Raw genomic sequence first — 16,851 nt, 5'->3', positions numbered from 1 at the left:
TGTGTTTCAGAACTGCACACTCGTTTATAAAATGACCTGGCTGTTTACAATAATTGCAATTCCCTTTAACGGGAGCTGCAGGATGACTGGCTTGATTCGGACCCCTCTTCTGACTGTTTTGAGGAACAGATTGTGCAACTAGTACTTTCATTTTCGTGTCTTTCATACGTTTTCTTTCATGTTCTTGCTCTTCTCTGATTCTATTCTGGTGGTATTGGAGCATCTGCAACATCTGGGACGGGGTATTAGCTTGCCAGGTACTTTCGACTTTCAGAACTCGATTTTTAATTTGTGGGCTTGAATTCTCGACTAATTTAGTAACAAAAAGGTGAGGGTATGACTCACTACTTGTCTTGAGGCCACTGTTGATGCTAAAACATTTCTCGAATCTAGAATAAAAATCACTAATATCTTCGTCTTGTTTCTGTTTACAGGCTGAGATTGCATCCCAGTCTTCCTTTTTAGTTGTTAATAATCTGGGTAAAACTTGAATCAATAATTCAGGTAATTCTTTACATTTATCTCCGAGACCGGTACCTGGTACTCGTATCTTATCTTCAGCTTCTAGGACTGCCCAATCGATCTTTTTCTCTCCCACCTCCCAGTCTTTTTCCTTGAGCTTTTCATACACCCCTGCGGGCAGCAGAACCTTTAACATTTTAATTATATCTGGATACGTGTATTCTCCCATACGGAGCATGTCTTTTAATTCTCTATGGAACCCTGCTGGATCTTTATCATGACAGGGAATTAATTTCTTCATCTCCAGAAGTTCCATCTTTGTGATCGGAGTGTATACAAACACTCGCTGCATTTCGCCACCCGTTCCTCTAACTGGGTGGACTTCTCGTAACGGATTCTGTCTGTCTATGTAAAATGGTTTACTTTCTGGGGGTGAGACATGAACAAAATGCGGGTTCAGAAACGTTCTATATTTGTGACGCTGTTCTAGAATGACACTAATTAAATCGGTACCTAGACCTCTCCATCTATACTGGAGTAACTCGTTCAGGATATCATGTAACGGACCTGGATCAGAATGTTGACCCTCATACAGAGTAATGAGGTGCTGAATCATATACATACCCACCAGTCGTTGCTCGGCTGGGGGCATTTTTAGAAACATTTGTGCCACTATTTCGTCTGGAAAAGTGGTAGAATCAGTAATCCATCGGACTGCTGATCGGGCTAGTTCTTGTTCATGCATAGTACTTAACTCACTGTAACCGATTCGTGATTTCAGAATGTGATCGGTAGCTTGAAACACTTGTTCTAGAGAACCTTGGTCTGGTACTGGATGATGGAACGTAGACTTGGGTTCTAGACGTAAATGGCGATCTGGAAATCTAGGTTGTCCTACATACGCTATTCTGGCGGAATTCTCGTCGTCTAACTCTTCAGTATCAGAGTTACTTTCTTTCTCGTTTACTTGTGCTGCTTTACGCTGTTCGTGTAATTTTATTATTTCTTTACGGATTTTCTTGTACATACTCTCCATAGCACCGATAGTCTTGTGCTTACCCTCGGCTATACTATTACTCCACTTCATCAGGGCTTTCATTTCGGCCTGATTTTTGGACGGGTAATCTTGTTCTCTTATTAGACAATTAATCAGAAACTTTAATATCATGAGCTGGGTCTCAGCTTTCCTTTGGGACATGACATCACTAATACTTTCTGGATCTTCCCCTGTACGGATGAAACGATATATTCTGTCTAGATCTTCCTTCATATCTGGTAGGGTGACTAGATACTCGGCAACATTTCTTACGCGTAATGAATATAAAACCATATCATCTTCGCCTGGGACTGGGTCATAGCAGCATTCGGCAAGGGATTTTCTTATTTCTGCAACAGACAGTCTGGGCGTACGCTGTGATGCTTGCATATGTAATTCGGCTGCCGTTAAACGCTTATGTGGCGGCGGGGTTCGAGGAGGACCTCCTCCTGCGGCCCCTAGACTAGAATCATCAACTGATGCTTTTCGTCCTGGCAGGGTGGGAAATTGGAATGCGGGCTGGACTTGTATGGCGGGCTGGACCGGGGGGACCGTAGCAGGTGCTGCAAAGGGTGCCCCGGTGTCTGGAGGAACGGGAAGTGCCTGATTTACAGGGACTGGTGGAGCGGGAACAGGATTTGCATATTCTGGGACTGTGTCGTCCAAATAGGACGAGATGAAAATATCAGCTGCGGTTGGTTTGTGACGTAACTTGATCGGAACTAGTGGTGGCGGAAAATTACTGGATGCCTCTGGGGTCGCTTTTGGCAAGCCCTCGGCAAGGAGAGGATACATACCCCTAATAAGGGCATTCCTCTGTCTGTCTGACTGTTCGGCTTTGACTTGTTCACCTATCTCGATTAGTTCTTTTTCTTGTGCTCGTTCCGAGGATTCTCTACTTAATTCTGACTTTCTGATTTCTTTTTCGGTTCTTTTATGAGCTTCTTTACGCCATAGCTCGATGGCATCTTTCTGTGATTGTCTGGCTTTCTTTTTCCATAATGCCTCTTCTACTCGCATGATGCACTCGGCATCCCATGTACCCGATACGGGCCATCTATACTTTTCTTCTAACTGTTTTGTATACTCTACCCATAAATCTAGATATAGTATGGCGCTTATGCCATGCTTCTGATACATAAAGTGACCTGGACTGTCCCTAGGCGGGACAGGAACTGCTGCTTCCAGCAGACCCTTTCTAGTTTTTAACTGACGTAACTTTGAAAACAGCGGCATGACTGGACTGTAATCTAGACACAATACAATACACAATGAACACGATACTTATTCCTCATTCATACCACGACATTAAAATACATGAAAAACATTTAGAAATAACAGTTCGAACAGAATACTACCTGGAATACGGAACACAGAATATATGACTTTATATGAATTTTCTCGAGAACAGAACTGACTGGAACAGAAACTAGATGCACTGCTGAAACAGTACGAAACTTACCGGTCTCATAAAGAGACACGTCAGGACCCGCATCCACCGAAGTGGACACTTCGTTTGTGTGTCTGGGTACCACCAACCCACGGACCAGAGTCAATTAGATTGACCCTGTCTAGATACTACCCCAGTAATGGTACTCACCGGGCAGCAAGAACGGAAGGCCTCGGACTGGACTGGACTGCTTCGACGACGGACAACAAACTTCGGACTTAAGTTACGGGTGGACCTCCGGATACCTCGGACCTTGGACTCTTGGCTTGGGCTCTGGTCGGGACTCGCCGCATTCCTCCACCGCCTCGTCTGGATGCTGGACCGCCTCCTCCGTCTCCTCCGTGGGCCTGAGGGATACTTGAAGCAGAAATATCTGCACGTGCACGGTATGGTTCCGTCACGGCTGCAGAGGGTCAGGGGGCCGGCGTGGCTTCACCGGCGCGTGGGGAAAGGGCAAGTCCCTGTTCGGGCGCCATTATGTGGTAAATAAATAAATAATACCCTATTTTTGAATGTATAAATGAATAACAGATAGCTCAATAAATAAGAGTCAAGATTCGAGGTAGTAGGAGTTTCGCAGGTTTATTACAGCATAAAGGACAGGAACAGGACAACCTGCATAGGAATAGGATGGCAGGGCCCAGCAGCTGCCGGGGCTGGATCTGGGATGAGCGCGCTAGCATTTAATAACAATACACAAGCATATATAGTAAAACAGTTGCATTACAGTACATATGATAGGCGGAGCAGTGGGTGGAGCAAAGGGTGTGACGCGTAGCAGTCGCGAAAGATAAGGGTGAAAGTGGGTGTAACAGGGCGTATACATAGACATGTGATGCAAACGTAACAGAATATGTCATGAATGGGGCGGAAACATGGAGGGGGCTACCTAAGGAGCCGGGACCTCTAACCTGGTGGTGCGCGCAAGCTGGCAATGACGTATCACTAGGAGAAGCTGGGGGCTATGAACTCTGTGCTAGGAGCAGAGACTGAAGTCTGGAGAGTCAGGGCGACATGTACCTAAGCAGTATCTAGTATCTGATGTTTAGAGAACATGTTGATATAAACTAGAAGTCAGGAGGGGAAAGGCTAACAGACTCTAAGACTGGAGCATGCATTATTCTACATGTAGTGCGTGATGAAGAATACGAAATGACCATTAAATACAGTATTTCTCTTACACGGAGCCGGAAAGGCTAGACAATGACGGAAACTATTGATGCAGTTCAGTAGCTTAGGAATGCAGAGAAGGAGGACTGAACTGATAACTGAAACTATAACATACTCTTGGCAGACTCAGAGGCAGAGCCAGGCTGAACCGGGCACTGCGAGGCAGGAAGTAAGTGAAGGGTCGAGGATACAGGTGGGGGCTGTATCGCTCCTCAGCGAGGTTTCAGGAGACAGGAGCTGAATCTGGTGTCCAGGCCCTTTTGAGGCCTAGAAACGGGGACTTTACAATGAAATAACGTGCACACTGAGAGACGTGGCAACGTAGCTTTACATAGGCCTGATATTCGTAGTATTCACGAGGACTGGAAACTGACATACTAGAGGTGGACACAACTATAATTGCGTCTTGAATCGAACATAGGGAATACATATGCATATTAATCATGCACACATAACATATGATGGATGACACGTAGGGACACAGAACATGGCAGAATTTACTTTTCCACAATAGACAGACTGTTGACAGACCACATGGTGTTGGGAGGAGATTTAAACATACTACTGGACCAGCTTCTGGACAGCACTGCAAAGGCCCCAGCTACTAAACGCCGCTCTCGCAAGGTACTACAAGATATGTGCCAGGACCATGACTTAGTGGACACATGGAGATATCTGAACCCTACTGACACTGAATACACCCATTACGCGCAACAGCACAGTACTTGGACAAGGTTAGATTATTGGGTTGATCACCAGACCAACTATAGCATGGGTAAAAAATGTGAGACATTTACTCCGTACTCTATCTGACCATTCCCCTGTATCACTTTCATTACACTTTCCTGCAGAAGGTGCTTTCGAGAGGCAATGGAGGTTCCCCGCCATGGCGCTGAAAGACCCAGTCGTTTAAGACGAATTACGCACAACAATAGTGGATTATTTTGCTAATAATTTTGGATCTGTTTCATCGCAGGCAGTACTTTGGGAGGCCTTTAAGGCGCGCATGAGGGGGGTATGTATCTCCATGCACACAGGAGTATTCAGGGATTTAAGGAGACTAGACTAGACGGCCTACGCCTATTAGACAGGGAAAACATGACCAGAGACACTCGAGGCAGCGCAAAGTACATGCTCCACAGAACGGATTTACTGGCAGAATACACAGAAGAAGCTAGTCGAGAAGCGTTATATCTGGAGAAATGTGCCACAGCTTGCCGGTATGGGGAAGGATATAGGTCAGGCCACTCCTTGGTGAGGCTACTCAAGCCCCGCTATACCCAGAATTACATTACCAAGTTGCTAGATAAAGAAGGGCGGATTGTAACGGGAAATCCCGCCATTGGCCACTCGCTCTTGAAATATTATACAGATTTATACACTGCGAAGTCAGAAGCCAACAGGACTGGTATTAGGGAGTATTTGGGCGAGATTGCCATGGTATGGATCCCTGACGCACACAGGAAGTTTCTGAGCAAACCCTACTCAGATGAAGATATAGAACAGGCCATTGAAGCAATGGATGGTTCTAAAGCTCCCGGTTTAGACGGGTTTCCAGGAATTTTTTACAAAACGTACAAAATGCTCCTAGCCCCGCACCTCCTGGAAGTCTATACTGAAGCATTGGAATCCGGCATTCTCCCAACCTCGTTCAGGGAAGCGGTATCGGTGCTACTCCCTAAGCCCGGTAAAGACCCTGAGAAATGTGGATCGTATCGTCCACTATCACTCTTGGATTTTGATTATAAAATCCTAGCCAAGATGATGATGACTAGACTATCAATTTTAATGGAACAAATTATAGCCCCTGCTCAATCTGGGTTTGTGAGGCACAGATCCACTGCGCTCAACCTTTGTACCTTCTTTTCAGTGGTTAATAGAATATATCCCACCATGCCTGCAGTTTCCGCCTTTTTGGATGCAGAAAAGGCGTTTGACCCTGTGGAGTGACCCTTTTTACATGCAGTGCTAGCCAAGATGGGTATTTCCAAAAGCTTCACGGATCTGGTAAAATTACTCTATGCAGGCCCATCAGCTCGTATCCGCTTCAGTGTCACAATGACGGAACCATTCACAGTGCCCAGGGGCACCCGACAGGGTTGCCCTCTATCCCCATTACTTTTCATAATCGTAATGGACCCCCTCATACGTTAACTTCAGAAGGACCATTTACACAGAGGTATCCAATTCAAACACGGCCCTGTACTAGTGACATTATATGCAGACGATGTAGCTTTATATGTTAGGAAGCCGGAAGAAAATTTGCAACAGTTATTAACTGAAATAGAATGCTTCAGAGCATTGTCGGGCCTCAAAATTAATTGGGGTAAATCAGAACTATTCCCCCTTACAGACATACAGAATGGCGAGTGCAGGGAATTTCCGGTAGAATCGTGTGAAGCGGAAAACAAATATTTGGGAATATATTTACATAGAAACCGAGAGCAGGTGTTACGCTTAAATTACGGCCCTGCACTGAGTCGCTTACAGACCCAAGTAGAACAGTGGGTTAAGCTACCATTGTCAATGGCCGGACACATAGCCATTATAAAGATGGTAATATTATCTTGCTTTCTCTATCTATTAACAAACATTCCCATCCCATTGACCAACTTATTTTTTGTGCAACTCCGTACACACCTCAAAGAGCTAGTATGGGGAGAGAAACAGCCCAAAGTTAATTGGGACACCTTAACGCTTCCGTACGATATAGGGGGATTTGGAGTTCCAGATATGCAGCTTTATTTTTTTGTAGCACATAGCGCATATGCATACCACTGGTTTCACCCTGACACACACATACCTTACACCAAACCAGAGAGAGATTTAGCAGACCCCACACCACTAGATGCAATACTTTCCATTGGAATCTCTTAGGACGCACACAATATTCAACCACTATCCACTACTTGTTGGGCATGGAAAAAACTACTCACGAAAATAGGAGGGTCAACATTATACTCCCCGGCACTGGCACTGTAAGCAAACCCCTGGCACCCACGGTAGAAGCTGGGACCAAGCGCGCTCTTTCCCGATTAGGACTTGAATCTATTGGGGACCTCTTTCCTGTAGACCATGCATTTTCCCGCACAGAGGACCGCCGTTTCTCGCCTGCCACATTGAAGGACTATTTTGTACTGACCCATCTGCAGAGCACGCTTAGAAGCACGATATCAACCTATCTGATAGAGCCGGCAGAGTTCAGTCCACTCACATTAGTAATTACAGACACCAGTGGAAGAACACATCTCTTCTAAAATGTACAAAGCCAGCCTCGCATTGATGCCACAACGAGATAGTAAGGTCAGAGAAGCATGGGCTGCTGATATAGAACAACCACTCACAGATGACATCTGGAAAGGGTGTGGCAAACAAGTTAAACACAGACATAAATTATTACAATTCAAGATGCTCAGGAGGGCCTATGTCACACCACAACAGATTGTCAGGCAGGATAAAGAACTCTACTTTTATTCATTGTCCCAAATGTAATCAGCAGGTGGCATAATTTCTTCACATGAGTTGGTCCTGTGGTACAATTAGCACTTATTGGCAAGAAATACACGATCTAGTGCGGCAGATGGTGGGGATATAACTGTCGGCATCCCCTCTGATTGCACTGATGGGCTATGTAGATCTGCTACCCAAAAGCACACGCAGATTCATAGAAATTGCCATGCTGCTGGAAAAACGAGATATAGTTATTCGCTGGGGCACTAGGCAGAAACCCAATGCGAAGAACTGGCTTAAGACTAGAGCATGTCATACTGCGACACCACTAGCGAACAATAAGCAGAACTACAACCGCCCACATCGTGACCCAAGGATATATGGCAACCCCTTAGGGAATAGCTCCATTTACAAGGGACACCGGACAGACCACCCGATCAACACAGACAGGGAGTGAGTCAGAGCGTACAATTAGCGGGGTGACGTAGTGGAACTTAACGAGGTTACAGATTTGTTTATGGCAGCACACTAGTATTAGGCTTGCAACTGTGGTGTAGGAACAGGGAAGTAGGAATTCATGTAACACACTTAAAGATGACCTTCAGACTTGTTAGATGAGGGAATATATCTGTTCATCTATGTTTGATTTTATTATACTTGATATTTTCCGAGCCTGCGATTAATGTACCTGCAATCTAAGTATCATGATCTATGTGCATTGTTATTAAAATGATAAATAAAGGTTTTTTTTTAAGTTCCCTATTATCTGCAAGGGTTCCCTATTCATTAGAAAATTGCCTCTTCAGGCAACCTAAAGATCACAAGTTTAATATGCGGGTTGAATATCATACCTCTAGTTGTGTTATTTTCCTCCAAGCCACGGGTGTCACAAAATCGAGTTTTGTGCATTTATATTAGTGATGTCATTGCCTCGGCATATACAATTTAATCAGTTATGTACTTAATGGTGTTATGTATTATGTTATCTGTGACTTCATAAACAATACATTGGTGGAAGTTTTGATAGCCTAGTCAAATTTAAATGGCTTGTAAATGCACAAGTTTAATGACTCAAGTGTTGTGTAATGTAATGAGATCATATCCTGTTAAAATTAAATGGTGCCTGTTGTTTTTATTTCACTATAGGTTTGATTTTTTAAGTGCCACCCAAGCTCTTTCTATGATATATACAATTGAGAAAATCAACAATTCAACCTTGCTTCCCGGAATCAAATTGGGATATGAAATTTATGATACATGTTCAAATGATATGAAAGGCATGGATGGAGCAATGAGAATAGTCACTAAATCTAATTCTTCAAATGAGAACAGCAAAAGTAAAGCTTGCAGCAAATATGATTCAGTTGTGAAAGCTGTTGTGGGTGAGAGATATTCGGAAGTTTCATCTTCAATTTCTCTGCTCTTCAGTCTTTATCTAATACCACAGGTAAGACCATCACATTATATTAAAATTAAAAGTGCAAGGGCTGTTTCCTCTTCTTGCTATGATCAAACCAAAACATATGCTTTTCTAGGACAAACTATAGTACATGAATGGCAAGCTATGTTATGGAGGGTGTGTGGCCGGGACAGTGTTTCTATTGCTTTGAGCGAATATGGGAACTGTTGTGATGACCACTGAGATGTACTTATCGCGTAATCGGACACAGCGCCTAGCAATGTGATGTGTGAGGGTATGTTAGAGATAGACTTGCATACTATAATTATAACAAGGACTAACTGGTTTAGTCATAGCTGTAGAGTGAGGCTGTGCGCCTGTACACCAAAACGGCTGATTATCAGAGAAGTCCCGTTGATTCATACCATGACATGCTATGGGCAGAGATGCTTTTGAATTAGTAAAATTTTACCAAAAGGCCAATAATGTGAATTGGTGACATCAGAAGTAGCCATGCATCATTGTATTTATTTATCTATTTCTTGAAGGCAAGGACACTGTATATTGGGGGTGTGGCCGACCGAGCAGCGTAATGGCCGCCTAAAGCGCGAGCTCCGCCGGCTGCCTCACTTTATCCTACAATAATCCTGCTGTTTCGTGTGCTAACCAAAGATAGCTGCACACTACTGCTGTCCGAAGGTCTGGGGCAGACTTGTCGATAATTTGAGGGCCCTGGGATATACGTGGACGTCGTAGCTGCCTTCGACTGGGTGCGCCGACGCGCGCTCCGTCTGCAATCCGCTACCTGTGGAGCTCTGCTTGGGCGTCCTGCGCAAGGCGGACCGAGGCTTGGCAGGCCTACCCGCGACAGAGCCTGGGAGTGCGAGGTAGGGGGAGTGTCTGCGCCGGCTGGGCCGGCTACACCTTGCAGCAACTCAAGACCGCAATTATACGGCTCATCCAGCGATCCTGCACCAGCGGGCTGGCCTAATCTTGCGGGCCGTTACCTGCGGAAACCGCCATCTTGGGACGAGCCTCGACGCCGCGTGGTGCGGCCGGTGAAGAAGCTTACCCGAGCAACTCCTAATCTCGCTAGACTACGCTGGAACTGATATAATTTATGACGGCGCCGGGAGTGGTGCTACAATCCAACCTCGAGGCAGGACACACTTCGGAGATTACTTTACGCTGAGCTTGTAAGTACCAGAGATCTCTTGGCGCCATATTGCTCTTCCCCCCGACGGACCCTGCCCGGGCGCGAATCATGGGCAAAGGCGACACTAGACAACCGCGGCTGACCTTTGAGCAGAAAAAACAGCTTAAGCCCTCCGAACCGGACCCCATGGCGTCAGGGAGTTCACCCCAGAGATCACTCCCTGAAGAAAACGTCTCTGCGCTGATGATGGAGGTGCGCCCCAGCTTAAAAAGCATTGACGCCAAGTTAGACCTGCTGCACGAACTATTTGACCCAAACCTGTCGCCGGTGTTCACTGTCGAACGAGCCCACAGATCGCTGACGCAGAAACCACCGACTGGAGCAGCGCCACGACCGATCCTAGCGAAACTCCTCAACTACCAAGACAGAGGCCTGATACTACGGTTGGCTCGAGAAAAGGGAAAGATCACACACAAGGGGAATAACATCTCCTTTTATCCTGATTTTACACCCTTGGTGCAGGCTGCCCGTAAAGAATTCTTCCCCGCCAAAAAACTGTTGATGCAAGCGAAAATTCCTTATTCCCTCTTGTACCCTGCCAAGCTCAGAATTCATCATGATGGCACCACGCACCAGTTTATTGATGCGAAGTCTGCTTTGAAATTTGCCAAGCACATAAGTGGGCCCAGAAACAAGCGGAAAGCCCCAACCGAGATGGCAGCGGAGGGCCAGCTAAGTGACAATGATTGACACGTTGTGAAATATTGGGTTGTTGTTCCTAATCATGCCGCCTAACCCGTATGTTCTAATCAGTAGCCTGCTGTGGGATTGACTGTGCATGACATCCCGGGGTCCCCGTGCTACCTACTCCTTAGAATTATGTTTGACTTTACCATGACTGAGTAGGTTATGCTGGTGACGAAACAGCACCAAATTGTGTGGCCAGCCTGTGCAAACGGGGGTGTACGCTCGGGTTGCCACGCCCTCGAGGGGTATCTCCCACTTTTCACATGTTCTACTGTTCAGATGCCCTTGGCGTGTTTGGGGGGGCATTGACACAACCTAATTGGGGGGTTGGTGTGGGTGGTGGGAGGCGTTGGGACCAGGGTTGTTTGGCTGATTGTCGATGCTACATCTACACACCTATGTCAAAAGTGAAGAAGGGTCGTGGGAGAGGACACATTCCTTACGTTTATGTCTTTATAGTCGAAGTACAATGGGAGTAACTAAAATTCTTACCTGGAATATTCGGGGCCTAGGAGACTGCAGAAAGGCCAGGCTAATGCACGGTTATCTACTCAGGCACAATATAGACACATGCTTCCTACAGGAAACGCACATCAACTCCACCTGCTCACCTAGACTTAAACATTCTAGTTGGGGACCCGCATACTCGGCTATCTTTTCAAACTATGCTAGAGGTGTCACGATACTTATAAGAAGGGGCCTGGACTGGAGGGAACATACTGTGTCATTTGATAAAGAGGGGAGATATGTGATTGTGCATGGGTCACTCTTGGGGAAAAATGTTGTTTTAACTGCTGTGTATGGTCCTATTGTTGACGACCCTGAGTTCTTCAGAGAGCTCTGGGCGCAGATTGCGATTCTAGACTGCCAAACGATTATTTGGGGTGGAGACTTTAATGTAGTCCTGGACGATTCCATGGACAGACAAGGACTGTCCCGGACACTGCACCCACACGCTACTGCTGCACTACATGACATCATAGATGACGGCTCACTAATTGATGTTTGGCTGTCCAGCAATACACATACAAGAGTGGGCACGTGCATTACAGCGCACCATGCGGCTTGGTCCAGGTTGGATTTTTGGCTAGTGTCCAGGGACGTGGCAACATGGACAAAGAATGTGGGCATTATGGCACGCTCCCTCTCAGATCATGCCCCTTGTCTCTTAGAACTCGAAATACCTGGGGCCCCCGCTAGAGCCTTCTCCTGGCGCCTCCCACCACACGCGCTCCAAGATGCAGTCTTCACTGAAGAAATTAGGCATGACATCATAGACTACTTTGCTACTAACGAGGGTTCTGTGGACACAGAGTCGGTCCTGTGGGACGCCTTCAAAGTTGTCATTAGAGGGCAGTGCATTGCGAGAAAAGCTGGAGTGTTGAAGGCCATTAGGCACACCTTAGCTGGGCTAGAGAGCGAACTGAAGCACCTTGATAAATTGTTTTGTACTGACCCCACCCCGGACTTAGCCTCCCAAGTGAAAGCAAAATTACTTGAATTCGCTGAGGAAGCTCAACGTGAAGTCAAGTTCCTGGGCAAACAAGCTGAGGCGCGACGTTATGGGGAAGGGGACAGGCCTAGTAGAACCCTAGCTAGGATGCTAAACACTACACCTGCACCCACCCATGTAAACTCCATCATAGATTCGGAGGGGTCTGAGAAAATAGGCCATGTGGAAATTTTGCGAGCATTCTCTGACTACTACTCGACTCTGTACACATCTAAGCATACGGCATCGGCCGATGACCTGCTGGCGTTCTTAGAGTCCATTGGAATAGTCTGGTTCAATAATGCACACAGGAAATATATGGAATTGCCGGTTACACTGCAAGATATCGTTAAAACGATCAAAGCCCTGCCTTCGAACAAGGCTCCAGGTCCAGATGGACTCACGGCGGCCTTTTATAAAGCGTATGCTGATGAGTTAGCCCCCAGGATGCACTCGGTCTTTGCTGAGGCCCTTGAGCAGGGAGTACTGCCTGAGTCAATGAGAGAGGCCCTTATCATCACCCTGCTAAAACCGGACAAAGACAGCTGCCAGCTTGATTCCTATAGACCCCTATCGCTCATAAATGTGGACGTGAAAATATATGCAAAAATAATAGCAGACCGTCCCTAACCCCTCCTTCCCATGATTGCTCTCCTGGACCAGTCGGGATTCATACCGGGCCGCGCAACCTCGCATAACTTAAGAACTGTCTTTTCAGTGCTCCATTATTTGCATCCCGATGTCCAAGCTGCGGTGGTGTTCTTAGACGCCACGAAGGCATTTGACTCCCTAGAGTGGCCCTACCTCTTCACCATATTGGAACGCATGGGGTTCAGCCCGTTGTTTATAAACCAAATCAAACTGCTATACACTGCACCCCGAGCCAGAGTGAGAGTTAATGGCATTGTGTCTGACCCGTTTACGATTTCAAGGGGCACGAGGCAGGGCTGCCCCTTGTCCCCGTTGTTGTTTGCGATAGCTATGGAACCGCTAGCGACCAGAGTTAGACAGCACCACACCACCAGAGGTATTGGGTTTAGCTCCCGCAGCCTGCTCATTTCCCTCTATGCCGACGACGTCACTCTCTATGTGGGCAATCCGACTGAAAACCTTAACCCACTCCTGAGAGAATTTGTCAGATTCTGTGGCCTCTCAGGCATTTCCATCAACTGGTCAAAATCGGTCATCTTCCCGCTGACTGATAACACTCTGGTAGTGCACTCAGACTACCCACTGCGCTGGGAGTCAGATGAGGTAAAATATCTGGGGGTCTGGATTAGTCGCAAACTCCAGGACATCTGGACCCTAAACTTTGGCAGAGCAATTTCCTGGCTTGAAAGCAAAGTAGCCCTATGGTCAAAGCTCCCGCTTTCGTTGGCAGGCAGGATTGCACTCACAAAAATTATTGTACTCCCCAAATTCCTATACCTATTTGCAAACATACCAATCCCGTTGACTCAACACTTTTTTGCCTGCCTACGCTCCCACCTATTGACGCTGATATGGGCGGGGGGTCAAGCAATAGTCTCGTGGACATTACTAACACTGCCGCTGCGACAGGGAGGCATGGGTGCGCCTGATATGCGACTGTATGCACTTTGCGCGCAAGCCCAATACCTCCACTTCTGGGCCTACCCTACACCCTATCAGCCGCACGTGGCCGTAGAACTGGATATGGTGGCGCCGACACCCCTGAGTGTGGCGTTGTACTGCAAAGCCCCTAGGCCCACACGAGACATTGACTCGGCCAACATGCTCCGATGGTCATGGAGAGAGTTACAGAAGAGAGCAGGCCTACCCCTGCTTTATGCGCCCGCCATCCCCATTAGACAGAATCCCATACTCCCATGCCTGGCAGAGGGTGGGGGGGATATTACAGTGGCAGGGTCCCCTTTACGTACTTTTGCTGACCTCTACCCAGATGGTACATTTCTCGCCCTACAAACTCAGGAAGATGCTCAGCCACTGCCATTCAAAGACAGATTTGCACACCATAAAGTGAAAGCCACATGCAGGGCACTCAGCGACAATTTCCCTAGTGAGCCCCCTCAACTCCTCGCCTTACAAAACATTTTGGGCAGGACATCCCGCAAGAAACTTGTAACACGCCTATACAATTCAATGCAGGAACAGTCCCCAATAATTACACCTAAGTCACTACAGTGGTGAAATGAAGACCTAGAGAACCCTTTAACTGAGGAACAGTGGACATTTTGCTGTAGGCAACTGCTGGAGCTCTCCCTAAACTACGAGTTGCGCCTCATACACTTCAAGTTCCTCCATAGAGTTTATCGCACTCCAATAGCACTACACAAAATGGGTATTAAGGAGGACGACGAATGCTGGAAATGTGGGGAGGAGGGTGCTTCGTTTCTGCACATAGCCTGGCTCTGCCCGGCGCTGTCTGAATACTGGACTGCAGTTTTTGATGCCATAAACCAGATACTGCGCAGAGCTGATTCCCCTTCCCCGCTACTAGGGCTCCTGGGATGGGTGGCTAAAACCATGCCCACACATCGAAAGCTACATGCCATACTGTTGCTATATGCTAAGCGCCAGGTGGCCATGAAGTGGGGGCGTAAAACTCGTCCGAAATTTGCGGACTGGATCACTGACGTGACGTATGGTCACACGCAATTAACTACCTACTGGGAGCTGATGCCGTCTGCCTCCAGACCAAGAGACATTTGGGAACCATTTTTGCAGTGGTCTCGGAGCAGAGCTGAGTCCCCCCAAACCGTGCCTGTTGACCTGGTTGATTAACCCTGCCATACTGTAACGCAACATCTGATCTATTGTGATGTGTCACCTATGTCGCTTCTACTTGGGGTGGAGAGGATTGTGCAGTGCGCTTGGCCTCAGAGGCGCTCGCTGCCCACAGGCGCCACACGCTGCCGTTGGCGGCGCTGAGCGCACTCCTACACTTGTACTCTGACACGTATTGTATATTGACTGCCTGTGCCTTGACCCTATAAACCCTTTATGTGCCTTGCTTCCAACTGCCTGGTGTACGCTCTGGTTTTACATTTTTATGTTTTATGCTCTGACGACAGCCTAAGTTGTTTTCTGTTGAAACGAAAATTAACAAAACTTTTATCCTTATGCATTACATAGCACTACTGTCACCACAAATTGTAGATCTTGTTTGCATACATGTGAATGCAATCTATTTGTGCTATTTTTCTGATGTGCAAGCTCTAATAAACACATTTTAAAAAAAAGGACACTGTATATTGCCGAACAAATGCACCCTATGATAGAGTAAGTATGTAGAAGAGCAATCAAGTTTTTAAAAGTCCAAGATTCCACATATTCCTACACTCCTGTAGCAAGTAAAATAATTTGAGCAGAGGTCTCGAAGGCACCAGTCGGGTGAGTCCTAATCAGAGGCGCACCTTTAGCCAATTTTTTTTTTTTGGGTGGGGGATGGGGCTAAGAAAAAATTTCAGGGGGGCTAATTCTGCCAGCAATAGGCAGAGTGGAGATGCAGGGGCTCTAAGAAGGGGTGGAAAAACAACAAAGCCTCATTAACAAGTAAAAGGCCTTTTAAAGACCTGTGAAGTACTTGGGTGCTGCAGCTGTGTGTGTGCCCGGGAAGCTGTCTCTGCGTGGGCTGACATACATGATGGGAGGGGGCTGAAGCCCTTTGAGCCCCATGGGCGTTGCACGCCTGGCCCTAGTTGGGTTGCAGCTCATACCACAGCAAGAACTGTCCCTACATATGCGAGAGTGAGAGACAAATCACTTGGTAGGTTGCTGTCTTAACAGCCCAAGTGCGAATCAGCTAGAGCTGTGTCAGCCTACTGTCCTCACCCTGACCTTGTAGAATTTCCTTCCAGAACAACTTCCACTTTAATTATTAGTACGGAATTACCTTTTATGGTAAAAAAAAAACCACTGTGGTTGAAGGAGACTTACCCTGCTGCCTTTATTTCATCAAATACAGCAGCATTTGGGGTGCAGTCTATAAGTTCTGGGGAGAGTGGAAGACAGCCTTGCTAAAAGTGGCACAAAACATCGTGTCGGGCAGAATGGCTGCCAAAGAAAGTGAGACAGCTCGGATTGGTTCTCATTTGGGAGACTGCAGCATGCTGCAGGGCAAACAGGATGGGCAAGGCAATGGTCAAGCAGCATCTCCTAAGTTTTATTTACAAGCACTGCTTGTCAGTACAAAGAGGCCCATACAAGAACCACTCAACATGTCCTACCATATTATCCCATTCAGTGCGATTTACTTTCCCGACCTCAGAAGGATGAACATGTTAGTTGACCTTGATAACAATTAAACTTGCGATCTTTAAGTTGTCTGTAACTTAAGTCGTCTTGTGGTTCTGGAGAGAAATACAATTTTAGGGGGTGGCACAATGAGTGCTGCATCCCACTTGTAGTATTTCATCTGAAGGCCCTATGTACCAGAAGTTCAATATACTAGGGATTAATAGGTAAATTTAATGTGCCGTCAATTAGGTGTATGCCAATATTAGCATTT

General features: G+C 46.7%; 1 protein-coding gene across 1 annotated transcript in view; it reads left to right on the top strand.

Annotated features, from left to right (window-relative positions):
• Positions 1-16,851, top strand: part of LOC144763160 (G-protein coupled receptor family C group 6 member A-like) — a 582,371-nt gene that overhangs the window by 145,053 nt on the left and 420,467 nt on the right. Inside the window, exon 2 of the mRNA XM_078648488.1 lies at positions 8,715-9,015. Within this exon, the coding sequence (XP_078504614.1) occupies positions 8,715-9,015 (301 nt within the window). The remainder of the gene's footprint in view (positions 1-8,714; positions 9,016-16,851) is intronic.

Source organism: Lissotriton helveticus, chromosome 6 (genome assembly GCF_964261635.1).
Source record: "Lissotriton helveticus chromosome 6, aLisHel1.1, whole genome shotgun sequence".
Taxonomy (NCBI): Eukaryota; Metazoa; Chordata; class Amphibia; order Caudata; family Salamandridae; genus Lissotriton; species Lissotriton helveticus.
The sequence above is the reverse complement of the archived record's forward strand: the minus strand, read 5'-3'. Positions and strand labels throughout refer to the sequence as shown.